This window comes from Rousettus aegyptiacus, unplaced genomic scaffold (genome assembly GCF_014176215.1).
Source record: "Rousettus aegyptiacus isolate mRouAeg1 unplaced genomic scaffold, mRouAeg1.p scaffold_m13_p_17, whole genome shotgun sequence".
In the NCBI taxonomy this organism is placed as follows: Eukaryota; Metazoa; Chordata; class Mammalia; order Chiroptera; family Pteropodidae; genus Rousettus; species Rousettus aegyptiacus.
The window spans coordinates 8,594,183-8,616,992 of NW_023416292.1; the positions used below are offsets into that span (position 1 = coordinate 8,594,183).

At 35.2% G+C, this 22,810-nt stretch overlaps 2 protein-coding genes across 2 annotated transcripts in view; one reads left to right on the top strand and one right to left on the bottom strand.

The window, feature by feature from the left end:
- The window catches only part of INTS7 (integrator complex subunit 7), a 51,765-nt gene extending 44,735 nt beyond the window's left edge, over positions 1-7,030 (bottom strand). The window contains exons 1-3 of the mRNA XM_016166507.2: positions 6,802-7,030; positions 2,101-2,230; positions 1,160-1,306 (exon numbers count right to left, since the gene is read on the bottom strand). Of these exons, the coding sequence (XP_016021993.1) occupies positions 1,160-1,306; positions 2,101-2,230; positions 6,802-6,895 (371 nt within the window). The 5' untranslated portion in view covers positions 6,896-7,030. The remainder of the gene's footprint in view (positions 1-1,159; positions 1,307-2,100; positions 2,231-6,801) is intronic.
- Positions 7,031-7,144: 114 nt separating this feature from the next.
- DTL (denticleless E3 ubiquitin protein ligase homolog) overlaps positions 7,145-22,810 on the top strand; it is a 43,561-nt gene continuing 27,895 nt past the window's right edge. Inside the window, exons 1-7 of the mRNA XM_016166505.2 lie at positions 7,145-7,401; positions 11,878-12,003; positions 12,775-12,873; positions 13,931-13,992; positions 14,083-14,203; positions 20,432-20,497; positions 21,818-21,930. Of these exons, the coding sequence (XP_016021991.1) occupies positions 7,350-7,401; positions 11,878-12,003; positions 12,775-12,873; positions 13,931-13,992; positions 14,083-14,203; positions 20,432-20,497; positions 21,818-21,930 (639 nt within the window). The 5' untranslated portion in view covers positions 7,145-7,349. The remainder of the gene's footprint in view (positions 7,402-11,877; positions 12,004-12,774; positions 12,874-13,930; positions 13,993-14,082; positions 14,204-20,431; positions 20,498-21,817; positions 21,931-22,810) is intronic.

Here is a 22,810-nt window from a genome sequence, read left to right on the forward strand (position 1 = left end):
CAACTTGACATATCATCTCCTAATTATCTTATAGAAATAAGCGATTGGATATAAGTAGTAGGGTTCTTATAAAGAAGATATTAAAATGGGCTAACTAAACATGTAATTTAATTTCAATTAGAAATTTCTGAAATTACCTAGATGAGTTATTTTTCAAAATAACAAATGAATATTAATCTAATATTTTATACGATATTAAACTAGGCTAATATGGACATATCTTGATCAACAGTTTGTTACTTTGTAATATAAAAGCAAAAAAGCATAATTCCGTTGGTCACTACTTTCTGAAAATATTTCTGGTAACATTATAAATAATTCATAGCACTACATTTCGAATGCAAGGAATATCTCCCAGTTTGTCCTTCCATTTGTTATTTTAATTTATAAGTAATGGGTAAAAAATAAACATCTTTAAAGTTTGAATAACAAAACACTTAATTCTGAACAAGAGGGAAGAATCAGTTCTTGATGTGAAAATAGGAAAACTTAGTGAAGAAGTGACATCCCAGACTTCATGGTTAAAAAGAGCATTGTCTGTGAAGGGCAAGTCAGAAATGATCTCTACAATTCAGGAAGGTGCATTTCAAAAATCCCCAAATTATACAGATTCCATAGATAGCAGAGCTAAAAAGAGGACTTGGTTCAAGCTGCATCTAAGGCTTACGAAATGAAATTCTAACCAAAAAAAAAAAAAAAAAAAGTTTTTAAATGCCAAGAAAGAAAAGGCTGAAGAACTACAGTGATTATATCTGGCATTATCCAAGGAGTTAAATTTAAATTATTACATACAAAAATGAGTACACAACTAAGGATGAGTAGAGAAACTAACATGAAACAATAAGAACAAGGTCAGAAAGTTCAAAATGAGCTAAGGCTAAGTACCATTCAGATCTATTTGATCGAAACACCTAACTACAGAAAGGAATTTTTCAAACACAAGTTAGGCAACAATTTACAACCAAAATACTATCATAGATGACTGAGAAGCATTTACAGGTTGGGATGGTTACCATGTTTTTGCAATCAGTCATAGTTGGAAAAGCAAAAATAAATTCTTAATATTCAAAATGAAAAAGGTAGATATATTGCCTTTTTTGGTTACATAATTAAAACTCAAACAATCTTGTGGCGAATTCATTATAGCAATGCAGTATACCGGAGTGTGATGGCTCTTGCTACAGGATCATTACTATGAATCACAGAAAAAATTCTCTTCACAAATTCATCCACATTTAGAATTTTCTCCAAATGCTTCTCACTTTGTTGAGTAACTTTAAGAACACAGAGCCTCAGGAAATTGTTTCTAGAAAAAAAACCAGAGATAAAATTAATTAGACCACTTTAGGAAAGTAATATTTAATTAGGAATCAAAGTGACATTAATAACATTAAATTGTAGCAACAGGCTACAATTCAATCTTATTACTATCTGTCTCTTACTAAGAGTTAAACTTTATAGCACTTCGGGTGAGTACTAAGCACAAGCTGTTAACAATGCCTCCAGTTCTGCTGCAAGACACCAAAATGGGAGTGACTCAAGAAGCCCTGGAACTAATTCTCATCATAGTATAACCAAGGCCCGAGGTCAAATAGTCTTTCTCCTCTCTTGAGCTAATTCTACATCTTTTCTCCTTCATGTCTGATGTGATGGGTATATAAGCACTTGAATGCATGAAGAATAAAGGCAGAAAGAAGTAGGAGGGGGATTGGTGGGGAGAAAAAAAGAAATGAGTATTTTATTCAGTGCTTACATGTTTCAGGCACTTTGCAGTAACATATAATCTTATGTTATAAAATAAACTATTAAATCGGAAACTTCTCAAAACAATCAGTACAAAACCACAAATTATTTCCAAAATACATAGTAATATATGACCATTGTCTTAATTTGATTGTTATCCAGAAATAAGTACTAATTTATACTCTTCAATTTGGCTTAGAATGTCATTAAATCATCCACCAAAAAGTATTACACGTTACCACTAAAGTGGTAACCAACCATGTAGAAGTCCTAAAAAGCAAAAAAGAATAAAGACCACAATACAAAACAAAGATATGAACAAAATGCTTTAAGGCACTGAGGGTTTAAAAAACTTACCCAACTCTGAAAACATCAGCTAACTTTAGGAATGCAGAATTGATGAGAATAGGGAATGGATACTTCTGAAAGAGCCTGGGAAAGCGAACAACTGCTTCACACTGTTCACCAAGTTTGCCAGATCTCAGACCTGTAAAAACATGAAAAGGGGAACAGCTTACACATTTGTGGCTACAATATTGAAGTTATGTTTGTAATGACTTAACCCTTGGTTGGGATGCAAAAGGCAAAGGAGGAAGCAGTCCACGTAGAGGGAGTTACCCAACAGAATAAGATCTGTTTTACCTTTCCTCGAAAAACAGAATCACAGACCACATTAATTTGTTCAAACTTGCTGATTTAAAATGTACCAAAGATAATTTGAATCTGGCCAGAGAAATGTTTTGATTTCTCTACTGTTGCCAAGTCCTGTAAGAGCGCCAACAGAGTAAAGAAGCTAAATAGTAAATTTCTTGCTTATTTTCTGATGTAAGAGCTCTAGGAGAGAGAAAATAAGAAGCTAAGTTGGCTCTGAGGGAAAGAAACTAGGGTGCAAAAGAAGAGAGAAGTGCATTAAAGACTATTATTTAGCAATAATCCTAGGCTGGAGCAAGATGGTAACCATCTTGCTTGCTGTAGGCCAATTTTGACTCCAAGATAAGCCAAGCATCTGAAAAATTAGGCACAGGCAGATGTTGGTCTGAGAGGGGTTATTCACTTTATTTCTATTGCTAGCTACAACCAACCTGAGGAAGAATGCCCTGATTATAAGACCAATGATCCTAAGAATGCCACTGTAAGAATAAGGCAGGGGATAGGATGGCTGTTTCTACATTTGACTTTTTATACTCCCACCAAACAGAGTTCTCTTCCTTCCTGGAGTTAAACAGTGCTTATTTCCTGGAGTTAAACAGTGCTTACTTACATATATACCGACTAGGGAGAACTAAAATAGGTTGTCTGTAAATTGCTTATACATTCAAAATTCATTCTGCAGCAATAAAACTCATTATTCTAAACTTATTTAGCACTTAAAAATGTGCAGAAAATTCTTCTAGGGTACTGGTTTTTAGCTCTGGTTCTGCATTAAACATTTGTGAAACTTTTCAAAAACACCCATGCTAGGGTTCCACTCCAAACCCACCTAAGCTCTGGGGCAGGGGCTTAAGCTTCTGTTGAGCTATATTGACAAGGCGGGCACTTAGATCCTCAAGCTATCCTCTGCCACTTGGGTTTTATTTGACTGCTCTGCCTCTATGAATTATACTGGAGTTAGAAAACTAGTAGGCTGCTGAATCCGGTCCTCAGAAATCTGACAGGTTTTTCAAGATTTTGAATTCATTGTCAAATGTTAAAAATGAGATTTCACATAAAACTCAGGATTTCTGGTTTTGAAAACATTAACGATCTGAAATGTCACTGAAGGTGGGAGTCTTGACCAAAAAAATACCATAGTATTACAGGTCTGTGTTAAAGGCCAGTTTGAGTTTGATATAATTTCTGATAATAGTTACATACCGTTTATGACTTTCTCCAGCAATTTTTGGCGGCTTTTGGGCACAAATGACTAGACTAGAACCTTGGATGAGAATTTTAAGTACTGGTAAGAAAGTAAATAAAGTTAATGAAATGAAGAACCATGAAATCAAAGCAGTTATAAAGAAGTAAAAACAAAAAGGACTGCTAGGTAAGAGAAAGTAGCGAGATAAATACACTGAGGTCTGAATGAAAATAAAGAATGGCCAAAATAGCATTAATCATAATGATGATATTGATGATGCATATTAAGTCTTTATACTGTGCCAGACAATCTACTAAGCACTTCACATGTATTAAACCTCACTTTATAATCACAGAAGTTAGATACTATTATCCCCATTTTAAAGATAAAGATAGGCAAGGAACAATTAAAACAACCTACCTGAGAAATAACAGCTAATAAATGGCAGAAATGGGATTCAAATCCCAGCAATCTGGCTCCAGAGCTGATGGTCCTAACCATTATGCTAAAATGCACATCTAGCAACCAGCTAGAGGAAAACAGTTAAAACTAAAGAATGGAATATTTGAATTAGTGATTTCAGCGTAATTCTGAGGGATGACAAGTTCCAGGAAAGTGAGGAGGAACAACATAAATTATGGCAAACTTGGGGTTTGTGATGTACCTTAATCAAGTTTTCAAAACAGCGCACATTTCCAGGCATGTATCAGAGTTCTAAGCTGCAAGCAACAGAAGCTAACCCTGGCTAATTAGGCAGAAAATGAACACGAGTATGCATCACACATTATAAGGCATCCTAACAATGCATAGCTTAATAAATTGATAATGGCACAGTCTCAATAAATTCCAACTAAAAAGCAAAAATAGAAACAACTGAAATGATAGTTAACTCAATTGGTGATGCATTAATAAAGCATTCTTACCCCAAATTTCAGAACCTGTCTGTAAATGTACATGATGAGATGTAAGCAACATTGTACAGTATGCACAAAGAATACTGATTTAGAATCATAAATTTTATTTTATAAATATTGACTTTTAGCAATATTTAATAACTCACTTTGTAAGTTACAAGCCAGTAGCTCTTAGCAAGACATAAAAATAAGTTTATGGATTTTAGTAAGAACTGAAGAAGGGCCTTGGATTTTTGGATCAGTTTATGGCCTATCGAAGGATCACCAGCCAGACTTTGAGAATCGGTCCTTCCTAATGCTGGTAGTACAAAGTCTCAAGAGAAAAAATTTGATTGGCTCAGTGTAGGTCATGTCTATTTCTGAATCGATCAGTTATTACATATAACTGATCATCTGGTACATACCCAACTGCAGAGGCCTCTTTCTTTAGTATGGGAACTTGTGGCCTTCTGACATTGTGACCTTTGGCTTGCAAAACAGAAATACTTGAACGGGTAAACGATGAAATGATTCAATATTAAAAATTCTAAATTATATTCTAATGAACTGGTTATTTCGATTACCTAATTTCTCAACAACTATAGAAAGTACAGCATGGTGAGGTAAAAAAAGAACAAATTTTGTTCTTGTCTTGTTCAAATTACCTTAGCCTGAGTCTCATCTATGAAATACTCACCTAGCTCACTGCTGGGAGAAGTGAACACAATTACTTAGTATCTAGGACTGATATCTGGTTTATAGTTAAACACTCAACAGGCATTGGTTTACTTAAAGAAAAATTGTTAATTTTTTTCGTAACACAATTGCAAATTTTTAGGAATTAAACAATTCCGTATTTCTCATTCATCAGAGCCCCATCCTTTTCTCTGTTCCATAACCACTGTCCCATCCTTAGGGGATAAGCCCCCCTGGGCCAGAGCGGTAGAAAATACAGAACTGGTAGGAATATTAGACTTCCATATTTGAAACTCTCACTGGGGAATAAACAAGGAATTACCAGAATAGGGAGGAAAAGGTTACACAGTGTTTAAAACACATGTAATGTTACAATTTTATATTTCGGAGGGAAAAAGTTTTGGTAAGAGAAAGCAAATCTTACATACTTAGCTAACCGGCATGCACTAAAGATTGTGACTCAACCAAAGAAATATCACATTGGAGTGCTGTAACATTTTTATTTTGAACAAATGGATTTAAAGGCTTTTTTAAAAAAAGTCTGAGAAACTCTTATCTAGATCAACTCACTAGAAATGTTTACAGATTAAAAAAAGAAACAAAAATAAAAAAAAGTCCTAACAAAGTTAATAGAGCATCCAAGTCAAAAGTCTGGGAAATGGCTCAAAGTGGACTTAAATTAGACTCTTCTTATATTTAGTTCGGATATCAATATACTTTACACATTGACTATAGTTCATCAAAAATTAATTATATATCAGGTGACAAAATGTTTTCCTCATTAAATGAAAACTCTCAAAGTACACTGAAGCAAAGCTTTTAATACTTGAGTTCTTTACTGAATGTCTGCCCTTGCCTGCCGTATCCATATATAGAAAGAAGGTATATCTCTTTAGCATTTACCAAAGGCTTCTTTTACATACCATTTATCATTATTTACAACAGTCTTGCCAGCTCAATGGTATTTGAACCCATTTTGCAGACCTAAAAAACGAGGCTGGGTGAAATTGGGTGACATCCATGATTATAAAATTAATGAAATTTGAATTCAACTCATTCTAGCTCCTAAGCTCCTTTTTCTGCAAGCTGCCCCTCATCCCTCCACACCCTTTACCACCCTTGTCCGCCCCGTAAGGAAACAGAACTGGTGGAATCTGCAGAAAATTAGCAGAGGCTATGATTTTCGGACGGTCTTGGCTCTATTTAACTTGCCTAGTAACCCGCAAGCAACAGTTATAGAAATCAAATATATCGCTATAAAGTCAGCGCAAGGTTATTATTTAGCCCTCTTGGTGAAAATCTGGTCTCAACTGAACGTTCTGAAACGTAATTTCACAATTTCAATTTAGAATTTTAAAAAACTGCTTGGAAAATCGGGAGACTGTGCCCCCAAGTGGTCAAAACAGACCCAACAGTGGAGCGCGGTGCCAATCGAGCAACGCTGCAATTTTCCTGCAAACTCCGAAAGCGGTAAAAGCCCTGGATTCACCAAAAACACAGATGCCCGCCCCCGCCCCCGCCCAAGGACGCTAGGCGCATGCGCCGTCCCCGCCTCTCCCGAGGCTACCCACCGCCTGGTGGCGCCACCTCTCTCCACACCATCTCCCTCGCTCAGCCCGCTCTTTTGAATACCTTTGTCTAATTCCATAAGGGCAGAGTTAGCATCCAGCTCCTGTTCTCCATAGCCTGCATCTGCCAGGAAAGACTTAGTTGAGTTTGACGCCATGACCCGAACAGTTACTGGACTAGTCTATTCAAAAAGATTGTAAACTCAGCCCTAGCACCGCCATCTTCTTCCACCACCTTCTCGCGGATTTTTCCTCCGCGCTCTGTCAAGCCCTGTTACGCATGCGCACTGGCCTCCCCGCCGTTCGCCAGAGCCTCTGCGGCCCCCCGCGCAGGCGCTCAGGGAGCTCTTGAACTCTAGGTTCCCGCGGCAGAGAGAAAAGGAGGCGGGGATTCGGCAGGGGAAGTGACTCGGCGGCGCCCGGACGCAGCGGCGGGAGCCAATCAGAGGGTGTGACGTCAGTTTGGCGGGGAGTTTGGTGGCCGGGGCTTACAGTGGCGGGAGTTGGAGGCTATAACTAGTCCTCTTCTAAAAGACGCGAGCTAAGACTTCTGCTGAACCTGGAGGGCATTTTCACGACTTTTCTCTTAGTTAAGCCTTTTCCTCGGCCCAGATGCTCTTCAATTCGGTGCTCCGTCAGCCCCAGTTTGGCGTCCCAAGAAATGGTGAGTAACGGCCCTAACTGCTGCTTGTTGCTGGCGGAATTCGCCTCCCCCAAAACAACACCTCGGACCAAGGCCGACTCCAATTATGTTTTCCAGCCCCCGAGTGATTCGTATTACCAAAGATTATTAAAGAAAGTTGCACTTTAATGCTCTCGGTACTCTTTTTAATCGTCGTGTGGATTTTTAAAATTGCGATGTGGGCGGACGGAAGGAAGAAAGTTAACTTAAATGGCTTCCTCTACGGCTTATGTCTATATTACACTTTAACTGGAAAACGCGTGCATTTTTGCGTCTGTGAGTGTGTTCCTCTTTACAGCTATGTGAGATCGGGAACACTCGTGTTCACTGATTGATTCATTTGTTGTAGAACTGTAGTGAGCCCTGTTATAGACACACTAGTGAATCTGACTCGCTGTTAAGGAACGCAGCCAAGCGGAGAAGACAGAACGTCTGCTTCCAGCATGGTCGAAATTTTTTTTTTCTCCCTGATTAACACCAATTCATAAATATTCGAAGTTATTGAGTGAAAAATGACCCAATCCACACACCCCCGGAGATGGCCACTGTTAAATAGATTGAAGTATATTTTTCCAAATGTTTTTCAATGCCAGAGGTAGTATGTATTGTTATTTACAGAAATTGTATCAAAATGTTTTGTTTTGTTTTATTTTTCACTTTAACCGTGTAGTTTGGGAATATTTCCATGTTAGTATGTAGAAATCCATTATATTCTCTATAGTTCTTGAGGTTCTTGAAGGTGAAACGTTGGCAGTCAGAATTTTGAGGTTAGGTTCGGATGTCATCAACATGTAACTTTCTGATAAGTTTCTGAGTTATTAGCCAGACTAGGCTTGAATAGAAACAAAATCCCATTCTTTTCAAGATGGATAGCTCGTCCTTCTCCTTGACACCATGTGGAAAACCAAAGAAAAGAATTTGAGAAGGGAACTTTTTATATTTAAGGCATAGGTCTAGGAAAAGGTTACTGAAAAGGAGACTGAGTAGTCCTCAACTTCCTGCCCCCAATCCAGAACTTTATACTATCCTTACCTACTTCCCTTTAGATATTTTTTTAATTATACCCTAAATACCACTCTTTCTGGGGCCTTACTCAAATAACTTCTTTATCCTCTGTGTCAGTGGTAATACAGCAGAATGGTTAAGAGCTCTGTCTTTGGAGAGAAAATGCCTGCGTTTTAATTCCAGCTCCATTCCTTACTATCTGTGTGATCTAGGACAAGCAATTTAGCTTCAACTTTATAATACATGTTCTCCAAATTCTCCAGTCTGTCTACTTCCTCTCTCTCATGCACAAGTTCTCATTCGTTGTTATGTGTTAGGCTCTGAAACTCATTCATTCTTATATACTATGCACTGAACTTTATAGGACCATCTTCTTTCCCTTTCTGTGTTGATGTACCATTCTAGGCCCCTTTTCTTGTTTTACCTACTCCCATGGATGATTATAACCCTAACCAGGACTTCTTCCACACTACCTGCACCCTTAATTTACCTAGACGTTGTATGAGTACCTTCACTCAGGTGGTCAGTCCCACAAGGATCTCAAACTCACTTTTCTCCAAAACCTTCTACATAACCTACTTTAAGCAATGATTCCATTCTTTTAAACTAGTCTTTCCAGCCAGAAACCTTAGGATCATTCAGAATTCTTCCGTTTTCCTCAAGATACACATCTGCAAAGTCCCCTTAAAATCTCTTAAATTCGTCCTCTCTTTCCAACCAACTTTGCTTCTTCACCATATCTTGGATCTGTTCTGTGCTTACCAGTCCATTTCCTTAAGTTGGGCCCTAATACCTTCTTATCTGGAGTATACCATAAGTCTCCCAAATAGTCTCTTAGTTCCGTCTCTCCAATTTCTTTTCCACATTGCTACCAATGATGTTTCAAAAATGGAAATCTGATTACCCTTCCATGTATTTTTAAATTAGTAGCTAAAAGTTTTTGTCATAAGTTAAACAAATATAAAGGATTTAATTTTGGGCCATATTGTGAAAATTGACATTTTTAAAATAAAAATACTATGTTACTCTTTAAAAATGTATCTAATAGAATGTAACAATAGTGATTTGATAACCACACCAGTCATTTTTTTAAAAATCTGAACACTTTTAACCTTTGACTGTTTTACATAGTTGCTTTTTTCCTTGAAATTATTTCCACTTTATTTCTGCCAACAGAATTTATCCTATTGTAATTTTAAGTTTGAAAAGTTAAAAAAGTTATTCTATTGATCACCCTATCACACTCTTCTGTGCAAAAAAAAATGTTTGAATAGATATTGTCTGTGATCGTAAGGGTCTAAGTGTTAAAAAGTTCTTATGGATTGAATTATTGCAATTATTAGTAGCATACAATTAATCAAAACAATGTAGATGACTAATCTTTGATAAGTAATAAGCAAAAAGTAAATTTTTATTGGAAGTATATTTTTTCAAGAGATGGATTTCGGTGTTTATGATGCCTTTATTAAAAGAAAGTATCCAGTTGTCTCTCATTTAGGGTCCCAGAAGTTTTTCTACCTTGAGTCAAAGCAGGTATAAAATTAGGGGATGGAAATGCCTTTCTTTTGAAAGTGGAAGAAAGGCAGTGATGAAGGGGGAGGAGGAAAAAAGAGAGCCTCAACCTTTTCAGGCAGATCAGTTTTTAGAACTATACGTGGAATTTGAATATCAGAAAATTGAATCTCTGAAAACTTATGTCCTCAGATACTCCTTGAAAAATCTACGTGTAATCTTAAATTGTACATCGAGTAAACAATAGGCTTTCCAAATGAGTGTTGTGAGAGGGAGCACTGCAAGTTCATGTTGGAAACAGCATAGCACAGTGAGGCTCTAAAAATAGTCTAAGGGGCTAGTCCAAGTAGTGTGTGTTGTGGGAAGTGCAGAAAAGGAAGGGACTGGCTACTAAGTCCTTAGAACCATTTGTTAGTATTTGGATATTAGTCTATAGGTGATAAGGCGGAGTTGAGGAGGTCGCTGTTTAATTGTAAAGAATTAAGTCCCCATAGTATATCATCTGTTCCACCTAAAGTTTTCAGGATTCAGTTCTTTTGAATTCATGTGTTGGAGACATTGGGTTTGTGTTTTCTTTTAATCCCAAACCTCAAGTGTGTATATATATATATATATATATATATATATATATATATATATATATATATAACTTTAAAACAGAGGCTTTTGTTTTTAAATTCATTCTGTGGATAGATGGGTTTTTCTTTTTCTTTTTTAACTCTGCAACATAATTAATTATTGTATTCTTTCTTTTAGTGGTCTTTAATGGCTCATTTACAATGATATGTGATCCTGAGGTAATACCTGCAGGAATAATTACTAAATTGAATTTCTTCGCCACCTTTGTACTGATTCCTTCAGGTTATCTCTTTGAATATCTGGGATTATGTCCAGTTCAGATGTCTTCTCCAAACAGTATTTTTTATGAAAAGTGAGAATTGAAAGTATCCCAAAATGTGAGAGTTTGTTAGTCAGCTCTCAATAATTTATAACTTCTTTATTTCCTCTTATGCTTAATAAACATTTGGTTCACAATAACTATTTATTGAATCAATGTTCCTTTTATATATTTAAAATGTTTTGATCTATATATAAAAATGATAAATCTTTGAAGATAGTTTACTATTTAGACCGTAGTATACATTAGGTTTCTGACCCCCCAAAATAAACTTTCCCTCCACCCAGAATTTTTTCCTCTGTCTTATGTATTTAATGAAAACTCACTTATCTCTCAAGACTTACGTTTGATTTCACCTCTTCTAAAGACTTATCCAACCCTACCTAGTATGAGCCAGAGCTAACTGATTATGCTCTAGGGGTGTGTACATAATGCTTTACTTTAAAATTACTTTAATATACTTTAAGATAGATGACTTTTTGCTATTAACATTTTAGAATCCTAGAATTTAGAAAGGAAAAAAGAAGTGAAGTTATTGTGAATATGTTAATGGCTACAGTAGGCACATCGACTGACATATATTATTGCCTTTGACCATTAGATTATGTATGATGTTGCTAGTAATTTAAGAGTTTGCAGTAATGCTACTTTAGAAACTCTAAGAATGTAAAATTTTGATAGAAGAGAATGGCGCTTTTAATGGTTATGGTTGTCGCCAAAAGGTAGGGGAAGAGGTAAGATCTTTTTAAATATTCGAAGACCACTTGTTTTTTGCAATCTTAAATATACTAGCAAGAGTCTCCATTTATGTGGTAAATCCAAAGCTATACCTCACCAGCATTTGGGTGTGCTCTTTGATTTCTTCCTTTAGGAAGATACATTAGGAAAATACCAGAAACTATATTCTAGAGGACCATTGATAGTGGGTAGATCTAAATTAAGTATATAAAACTCTTTAAAACAAATATTTTCTCTGCATCTGTTAAAAGTACTGAATTGTTATGATATATTGGAATTCTATAAGGAATTGTGTCTTATTTTAGGATGGCCTTCACAATACCCTCTACAGTCCCTTCTAACTGGTTATCAGTGCAATTCTAATGATGAGCACACTTCTTATGGAGAAACAGGAGTGCCAGTTCCTCCTTTTGGATGCACCTTCTCTTCTGGTAAGAGAATACTATCTAGCTAAGCTTGGTCAGAAATAATCTATTTTACACTTAGAGGAACAATATTTAGGGGTGTCTTTCAGGAAAAAGAGAGTGAGATAGATGGAAGAGTTTTTCTAATAACTGTTCTTCCTGATTTATGGCATAGTTTTCTGAATCTCTATGCATAATTATATATTTCCTCTAAAGCAGAGGACCAATGTAGCACTTTTTTTTTTTAACTTGTATAGAAAAGGATTGCAAGGGTTCAGCCATCAGGAAAACTATTTTGCTTGGTAGATACCCCTTTTGATCTGATCCATTTGGCTTTTCTGTAATGCATTGGGGGACATATGAGCAGAACTTGTTACCACTGTTAATATTTTAATAGAGGAAAAGTAAAATATTGTGAAAAGGGAATTTTAAACTAATAGACACAGCCTGCTAGTGGCCTGTATCATATGCATTTATTTGCCATACCATTCTTCTTTAAGTACCGCCCTTGACTCACCCTTCTCTAAATAAGATACTATCTGAAAATAATTTTGATGGTTTTGAGTCATTTACTAAATTACATAATATGGAAAATTTTAAGTAATTTTTAATTCAAATTACCTCTCTACCATATCAGATGCCATTTGGGTAGAATCATCTCTCTTCAAACAGAGTCTTCGTGTTTACCTTATAGCTTTCAATTCATCTATTTTATTTTATTTGTATATCTTTATAGTCAGCTCTAAACTTTTGTGTTACTTTTTATATATTCTGTATTCTATTCTTTGTCTTGTTTAGCTCCCAATATGAAGCACATACTAGCAGTCGCCAATGAAGAAGGCTTCGTTAGGTTATATAACACAGAATCACAAACCTATAGAAAGAAGTGTGTCAAAGGTAAGTCTAGGTCTAAAACTTTTGTATTAACATTATTTTTAATTCATAAAGCCTCAAGTAAATTATTTGAATACAGTCCCAATTATAGTCACTTCTGATTAGATCTGTTTAAGGACAGGCTAAAAGTAAATGGTGGACTGCCTTTCTGTCAATAAATGTAACTACAGCAATGCATTTACTGGAAGTTAAGAAAAATACATTTTAATATAAAAACAATTCTTTTAAAAAGATTGAATCTTACATTTAATGGGGTTGGAAGAAACATTGCTTTAATATATTTTTATTGACCAAGCATCTTCCGTATATAAAACAAAGTTCTGACCTTAAGAAGCTAATAATTTGAAACTAGTAAGTCAAGTGTTGAGATATGTAAGATAAAAGTAAGACTATAAATGATGTAGGAGTACAAAGGAGATGCCACAGGAGTCAAAGAAAAAGCTCTCATGCACTAAAGAAAGGGTGGGAAATTTTTCATGAAACGCTATTTCATGAAAATAGCGTTTGAATTGGATTGTGGTATACAGACCAATGGAGATGGAGTAGGATACTCTAGGTGGAGGGAAAAGCATTAGCAAAGGCCTAGAAATAAGAAAGAATAGGATATAATAAGGAAATAGGGAGTAATCCACTTTGGTAGGAATAGGATATATGGAGAACAGTGAGAGGTAAGCCCTGGGACAGAGATAAAGGACAAAGCCAAAGCACGCAGAACCCTGAGTGTCAAACTAAAGTACTTTAGACTCCATTCAGAAAGCATGATGAAGATTTTTGAACTGGAAAATGTTTCAGAAATATTTCATTTTAGAGAATATATTGCTAGTCACCTCATGAAAAAGAATTTGATATCAAATAGTCATTCTATATAGTAATGAATAGAATATTCTGTATTATGTCACTCTTTAAATTTTTCATTTTTCATTATAATACTCTATGGCTCATGGACTATAAGTGCTGACCACTACTCTTTTCATTACAGCTTTCAAAGCATTTGAACTTTTGATAAGACTAGCACAGAACATAGTCTAGACATTTTACATTCACCATTTTCTTTGTTTAGAATGGATGGCGCACTGGAATGCCGTCTTTGACCTGGCCTGGGTCCCTGGTGAACTTAAACTTGTAAGTGACTTTGACTTTCATTTTATTAGGATCTGAGTAAATACTAGTAAAGGGTTGCTTTATTAAATCGTGATAACTTGTTTTTTAAAGGTTACAGCAGCAGGTGATCAATCAGCCAAATTTTGGGACGTCAAAGCTGGTGAACTGCTTGGAACATGCAAAGGTCATCAGTGTAGCCTCAAGTCAGTTGCCTTTTCTAAGTTTGAGAAAGGTAGGTTTTTACCTATCATCTTTCATCTCCTTAACCTCCTTTATAATGGGGTAATAAACTGCAATTGTTTCTACCCTTCTCCTATCAGAGTTGCTCCTTTACCTACATAGATGGTAGAGATTCTGATATGACTGAAAACCTGAATAAGATTAAATTGGGTTTTTAGTCTTACTGTTATGGTCATTATTTCCAGATTGTCCCCTAAAGTCAGAGAAAGATAACTTTTTTCTATACTCTTCAGATAAGATAAAAATTTGTTAACAGTCACAATACCTCTGTTCAACTTTGAGTGTCCTTTGAAGTCTAAACCCTGTATTAGACACTGATTAACTCTATTTGTAAAATAGTTACTTTAACTCTACTTGTAAAACTTAAATAGGATGTGAGACTGGGGTGGCAAACCTGATAAACTGGACATAATTCTTTTCTTAAAAATTTACCATGTAATTACTTTATATGACTCAATTCCCTGATACGTTTTCAACTAATATTAACTCAAAATTAATTTTTCTATGTTTATTTTACTATTATAATGGAGAAAGAAGACTTAGACAGTGATTTAATACTTAATAAGTAGTAGTTAGGGAAAAACTTAGCAAAGGTGTGGAGCTCTTCATTTTTGGTTGATTTTCTCCATATATTTCTCACTAATTTTTTTACAAATAGACCCACATATTTTCATATCAAAAAAGTGGCTGAATTAATCTGACTTTAATCTTGGAATAATAGAGACAAACACTATAGTCTCCTTTATCATTAAAAAAATACTCTTACCTGAGCACCCAGGAATATTAAACTGAGTCGTTGAGCTGTTCAAACTCAGAAAAGGGTCAATTTTAATATACTGAGGTTGCTGTTAAGACTGGAACCTTGAAAAGGCATTTTTTTTTTAATCTCGTTTGCCTTTTTATGAACACATCTATTGTATAAAGTTAGGTACGCTTGGTTCTAGTTGCTATACTCCAGTGTCAGAACTCATTTTGAGTTTATAAAAATAATTTAAGATCAAGAAAAGTACCTTACTAAAGATAAATTTATTTAAAGGTTAATTGAAAAGGGAGCCATCATATCATTTGGTTTCTTTGTTTGATTTTTAAAACTATACTATATGATCTAGTAGAAAAAGCACTGAGTCAGAAATTGGGGAAAGTGGTTTTTATCAGGGTTCCCTGCAGTCCACAGGTACTGTAATGTGAATTTGTCCGGTTTGACACTGCTCCCAGGGACATAGTTTGGTTAATAAAACACAAGTTAGATTTTACCCTCTTACTCCTCAGCCAAGTGTCCTTGTGGGGGCCACACTTTTACAACCATATAAGAAACTATGTTTTATTCGGGTTTCTGCCTCTAAACTCTTAGGCAAAGTCATTTTTATCTCCTTGAACCTTCATTTTTAACTTAATGAGGTTAATACCTATTCAACTTAACAAAAATATTGTGAGCATAAAAATGAGGTGAGATGTGAATGCATTAAAAAAAAAAATCTGAGGACCATATAAATACTGAGTAGTTTCTTTTGCAGATAGCATGGTAGAAGAGATCATTGATCCAGTTCTTTCAGCCCTACAGGATACAGCCCTACAGGATACAGCCCAGGGAGGATACAAATAATCATACTAATGACATTTATCTTTCCTAAATATCTTCCGCCTGAAAGTAAGGAAAATTGACAGAAAGATGTGTGTTTTGTGTGGCAAAAGGGGTGCTAGAACTCCTTTTTGGATAATTTGAAATGATTATAAGCGTACTTCTGTTTCTCTTCCTACAAACTTACCTTCAAATTTGCACTTACTTTCTCATTCTTTATTCTCCAGTTTAAGGCCAGTCCTTCTTCTTAGGCTACTGGTTCTCAGCCCTGACTGCACATAGTCACCTGGGAAGGTTTTTTAAAAATATCAATTAAATATGAATCTCTGGGAGATGACCCAGGCATCTATTTTTTTTTTTCAACTACAGTTGACATTTAATATTATTTTATATTAGTTTCAGGTATACAGCATAGTGGTTAGACATTTATATAATTTACAGTGATCCTCCCGATACGTCTAGTATCTACTTTGTACCGTACATAGTTATTACAATGTTATTGACTATATTCCCATTGCTGTAGTTTACATCCCCATAGCTGTTTTCTAATTATTAATTTGTACTTAATCACTTCATCTTTTTTACCCAGCCCACCAACCCCTTCCATCTGGCAACCATCAGTTTGCTCTCTCTATGAGTCTGTTTCTGTTTTATTTGTTCATTTATTTTGTTCTTTAGATTCCACATGTAAATGATCACTTATATGTGGCATCTGTTTTTTTAAGGGTCTTTTCTCAAGGGATTCTAATGTGCAGCTAAGGTTGAGAGACATTCTTGATCCTATCCCAGAGTTACTATATCTTCAAGCTTTCTCTCTTATTGGCTCTTTCTCCACAGGAAAAACTCCAGCTTATCTGTGGCCTGTCCCAAAAAACATCTTAACTTTGTGTTCTCCTTTAGCTATCATTCTTTCTTATTTCCTATACCTTCTTTCTTAAGGGTAATTGAAAGTTCTTCTTTGGAATCCGATACCATTCCCTCTGGTTCTCATTCTTTCTATTTATTCCTTCATAATTGCTTTTGTGAACTTCACTTCTTTACTTAATTTGAAGTGTTAACATGACCCAAGATTTGGTGTTTGACCTTTCTATACCTTCTCCCTAGACAGTTTGATCTATTCCAATTTTGCTTTTTGTTTTTCGTTCTAGTCATATTGAACCAGATTATATTTCCAACCTTAACCTCTCCTTTAAACACTTCAAATTCAACATATCAAAAACTGAACTCTTGATTTCCTCCTTGTAACACCATCTTTCCCTGTCCTCTGATATCATTTCCCTTCAGTCTAAAGAACTTGCATTAATTAACATTTCTCGTAGTATGAATCTGGTTGTAACAAATCTCCTTTTTTTTTTTTTTTTCATTTATCTGAAAATGTCTTTATCTTCGTTCTTGAAGGACATTGTTGTATATAAAATTCTGAGTTGTCACTTTTTTTTTTTTTTCTTCATTCCTTGAAGTTGTTGTTCTGCCTTCTTTCATCATTTCTGCTGAAAACTTTGTGGCTATTCAAGTCATTTCCCTATATGTATTGTGCTGTTTTTCCTGACTTCTTTAAAGATTTTCTCTCTTTTTGGTTTTCAGCAGTTGGGCTATGATGTATCGACACATGTTTTCCTTCAAAGTTATCCTGTTTGAGGCATGCTGAGCTTTTGTACGTAAATTTACAAATGTGTTTCACAGAATTTGGAAAGTTTCCCACTGTTATTTCTAAAATATTTTCCTGCCCAATTTTCTTTCCTCTCCTGGGAGTATAGTTACTCATATATTAGACTTTTCGAAATTGTCCCATAAATCTTTGAAGCTTTTGTTCATTTTTTTCAATTTTCTTAAATTTCAGATATAATTAACATACCATAGAATTTACCCATTGAAATGTACACTTTAATGATTTTTAATTTACTTATAGAGTTGTGCAACCATCACCACAATCTAAGTTTAGAACATTTATATCAACCCCCAAAGAAATCAGAACCTATTAGCAGTACTTGCCGTCCACCTCCTAGCCCTACACAATCTAAACTACTTTCTGACTCTAGATTTGGCTCTTCTGCATATTGATGTAAATGGAACCATATAATATGCGGGCTTTTGTAACTGGCTTCCTTTACTTAGTGTAATGTTCATTATTTTTATTTTTTCTTCAAATTAAATGATTTCAATTGTTGTCTTACAGTTTACTGACCTTCCCTCTGTTCTCTCCTGCTCTTAAGCTTTTCCAGTGAATTTTGCTGTTTCAGAAATTACTTTTTTTCAGTTCTAAAATTTCCATTTGTTTTTGATAAAATTTGTTTCTCTGCTGAGATTTCTTATCTCTTCATTGACTATGAATGTGTTTTTTTACTTGACATAGTTATAGGTGCTTTACAACCTTATCTGATAAATCGACATCTGAGTTATTTAAAGGTTGGCCTCTGTTGAATCTTTTCCATTGAGAAACTCATTTTCCTGGCTCTTTATATGTCAAGTAATTTAAGTTATACCTTGGGCATTGTGAATAGTATGTTGGACTCTGGGTTCTGTTATATCAATCAAAAAAGAGTTGACGTTTTTGTTTTAATAGGTAATTAACTGAGTTAGACTCAAATTGCATACTGTTGAGACCTGTAGGAGGGCAGTGAGTTGGATCTCAATTCAATTCTATAATTTAAGCCATAGTTAGTTGCAAGCTACTTTTGGTTTTCCCTTGAATATATGATTCAGGGTCAGCCAGAGACTTGCTCTGAGGTTTTTGTTTTTGTTTTTAATAAACTTATTTGTTTAAATTAGTTTCAAGTATACAGTACATTGGTTAGACATCTATATTGTTCATAAAACAATCCCTCCAATTGCTCCCTCCCTCCCCTCGCCCTCCACTTAGCCATCATATTAATACTAACTGCATTTCTTGTGTCGTGTTCTCCATCCCCATGCCCAACTATCAACTACTAATTAGTACTTCTTTAACTCTTCACCCCATTCTCCCAGCCCCCTAAACTCAGTCCTCCCCTCTGTCCATCACCAAATTGTCCTCTATATTAATGTGTCTGTTTTTGATTAGTTTGTTTTTTTGCTCCTTACATACCACATATAAGTAAAATCATATGGTATTTATCTTTCTCCATCTGATTTATTTCACTCAGCATAATAACCTCTAGGTCCATCCATGTCATTGCAAATGGTAGGATTTCATTTTTTTTTTAATGGCTGAGTACTCTTCTGTTGTATATATGAACCATAATTTCTTTATCTAATCATTTGTTGATGGACATTTAGGTTGCTTCCATATCTTGGTTATTATAAATTGTGCTGCCGTGAATATTGGAGTGCATAGATCTTTATGAATTATTGTTTTGGTTTTCTTTGGATAAATACCCAGCAGTGCAATTGCTGGGTAAAAAGGTATATCCCTCCATACTGTTTTCCATAGCAGCTATACTAATTTGCAGTCCCACCAACAATATATGAGGGTTCTCTTTTCTCCACATCCTTACCAACACTTGCTGTTTTTTTTTTTTTTTTTTGGTGGTAGTCATTCTGACGGTTGTGAGATGATATCTCATTGTGGTTTTAATTTGCATTTCTCTGGTGATTAGCGGCCTTGGACTTGCTCTTGGACTTGCTCTGCGTTTAAACAGAGAGTTAGGGTTTCCCTTTCTCTGGCTCTCTCCAGGGTTACCCCCTCACTCTGGCAGCTCTTGTTGCCCCATGTCTCCTTTTCTTAGTTCCTGCGGATTGAAAGATGGCAAGTTTTTCAATTGCCATTTTAGCTGCCTGGTACTAATGCTGCAACTGTGGCTGCCCTCAAGGTAAAACCACAAAAGATGAGTCATTTACCCCAGACCAATCATATGCTTCAGGTATTGACTGTCCTCCAAAAATTTCATGTTTTTCTTCAATCTCTTTAGAGCCTTCAGGTAATTTTTATATTTTTTCCAGTGTACAACTAATGCAGGTAGTTTGGTTTGGAATGTATTTACTCTTTCACACAGAACACAGAGCTGTTTTAGTTTAATTTTAAAGGATAGGACATTGTAGATAAATTGAAGTTCTCCTACATTTCCTTCTGCAATCCCATTGCTCTCCTTCTATCCCCAGAGACAACCTTTTTCACAAATTTTGTTCATATTTTTTACTGAAACAGTATAGCTTAGAGGTTTGGAGTATGGACTCTGGATTCATCCTGCCAAGAATACCTTTAAATTTACTTATCCTCTCTGTGCCTTAGGTTTCTCATCTGTAAAATGAGGATAATAATACCTACCTAAAGGGCCAATAGCAAAGATTGAGATAATTTATATGAAGCACTTAGAATAGTGTCTAGCACTTAGTATGCACTCAGTATATTTTGGTCATTGCTTATTTATTATTACTCTTACTGTAACTTTACTATATCTGTATATAACATTTTATGTAGTTTTAAGAAAACTTACACAGAGAAGAATACATTTAAAGCTTTTGTTCAACATAAGTATTTTGAGTTCTTTATAATCCTTTCCCTTCACAGCTCTGCTTTCTCTTTTGTTTTTGAGCCATATACTTTTTTATTTTTAATCTTCAATGCCAACCATAGAACTAGCATATAAAAGACACTCTGGGAAACTTAAATTGAAGTGTGTCATTGACTAGTTTTGTTAACTTTGTGATGAACTTTCTCCACAGCTGTCTTCTGTACAGGTGGAAGAGATGGCAACATTATGGTCTGGGACACCAGGTGCAACAAAAAAGGTAGTCTAGTTCCATTTCATTTTTTTTTAACAGTGACATAGGTTAACTAAATCCAGTAAGTTTCAGGTTCCATTTCAATTTTGATAAATGTGGGCTGTCCCCATACTTAATTATTTTGAATGAAAGGTTTATGGATTTTACTTAACAACTACCAGGATGGCACATGTTTTTACTCTTCCATTTCTGTTTATTATTCTAATTCTAGGATCTCAGTGATTGTTGCAAGTATTACCCTCTGTATTTGCCTCATTTTGTCTTCTGAACTATGGTGCTGTCTACCTAATTTTTTGATGAAATTGAAATTATTAATGCATGAGCTCACTGGTAAATGATCTTTTAATTAGGTTTTTTGGCTGTAAAGAACTGGATTGGATTAGAGATGATTGCACTCGCATTGCCCCGTGATGCCATTAAGCAGATCTGTGATCATATCCATGCTTAATTCTTTTTTTTTTTTTTTAAATTATTTTTCAACAGACTATTTTTTAGAGTGGCTTTAGATACACAGCAAAATTGAACAGAAAGTTCAGGGAGTTCTCTCTGTACTGACATTCCCTGCCCCTACACAGTCTCTCCCGCTGTCAACATCCCACACCAGAATTGGACATTTGTTAATAGCTGATGAACATATACTGACATATCACTGTCCCTCAAGGTCTGTCTATACTTTACATTAGGGTTCACTCTTGGTATTGTACATCCTATTGGTTTTGATAAGTGAATAATATGTATATTATAATATACAAGATAATTTCACTGCCCTAAAAATACTCCGTGCTCGACCTGTTTATCCTGCCCCCTCCAGCCCCTAGCAACCACTGATGTTTTACTGTCTCCATGTTGTTTGCCTTTCCCTGAACGTCATATGATTAGAATCTTTGTGTAGCCTTTTCAGATTGGCTTGTCTTACTTAGTAATATGTATTTAAGATTCCTCCATCTCTTTTCCTGGCTTTGTAGTTCATTTCTTTGTAGCTCTTTTCTTGGCTTGGTAGCTCATTTCTTTGTAGCACTGAATAATAAATATGTCATTGTCTGGACACACCAGTTTATTCATACATTCACTTACTAAATGACATCTTGGTTGCTTCCAAGTTTTGGCAATTATGAATAAAACTGCTATAAATATCCATGTACTTAGTTCCTTTTTATACATTATAATCTCACCATAAGAGATGTAGTGTAAGTAGCTTTGCTGGCTTCTAATTTCACTAATCTAATAAAGAATAGTTAATTTTTGAAATCTCATGTGTAAATGTTATGTTTAGCATAGGAGTGAAGCTCTGAATCCTAAATCAGTAACCTTTGGAATATCTTTCAGATGGATTTTACAGGCAAGTGAATCAAATCAGTGGAGCTCATAATACCTTAGACAAGCAAACCCCTTCGAAGCCTAAGAAGAAACAGAATTCGAAAGGACTTGCTCCTTCTGTGGTAAAGTGTTACAGTTTCATATATGTGTATAGATCTTAATAGTGGGATAGAATCTTATTTTAGGGAATTTATTGGACATAAAATAGGAGCTATAGCTTAAGTGAATGAGAATCTTCATTTCCTCTGGATATCAGTGGGTTTATTGCTTAGTGCTTATTCAATACCTACAATAGTGGTTTTTAAAACCTAATGTGCAACAGAGTAACCCGGGGAACATGTTAAAAATTCACCTTCCTGGGCCCCATCCCTAGGGATCTCCATACATACACTTTATATACAGTATTCATTAGGCAAGGGGGAATAGTTTTAAGAAGCATGTTAAGTACTATGATAGTTTTCTATGGGAGGGAAGAATCCCTGTTTTCATAACTACAGAAAAGATGGGAGTTTTTAGTATATTTTTTAAAAATTTGGCAAAATATTATTAAGTATATTGGGAAACATTAGGCCAGAATGTAGTACCTCTCTAACATCTGCTGGTCGAAGTCAAAGAATGCCCATAATACATCTTTTTACTTAAAAAACAAAACACCATTGCTCTTACTTTAATGTGTTTATTTTTCTAATATTACTGGTCTATAGAATCCAAGTTAATACTTTGAGGAAGTGTAGTTACTGAAACATTAGGACTTAAAATAGCATACCATGAACAGGACACAGGCGTGAAAGGAGGAAATTGAGAGGGTTGGCATGAGGTCTTTGGCGGTCAGGTAAAGTTAAAATGAGTAACATTTCAGACATTTAATTAGCCTCTGAGCCAAGAAAACTTTTTAACAGTCATTAGGTAAAATTTCATTAAGCACCTTTAAATTTCTCAGAGCGTGTAATCTTTCATTAATAATTATTTCAACACTCTTATGTGGTAATCTAGGTAGACAGT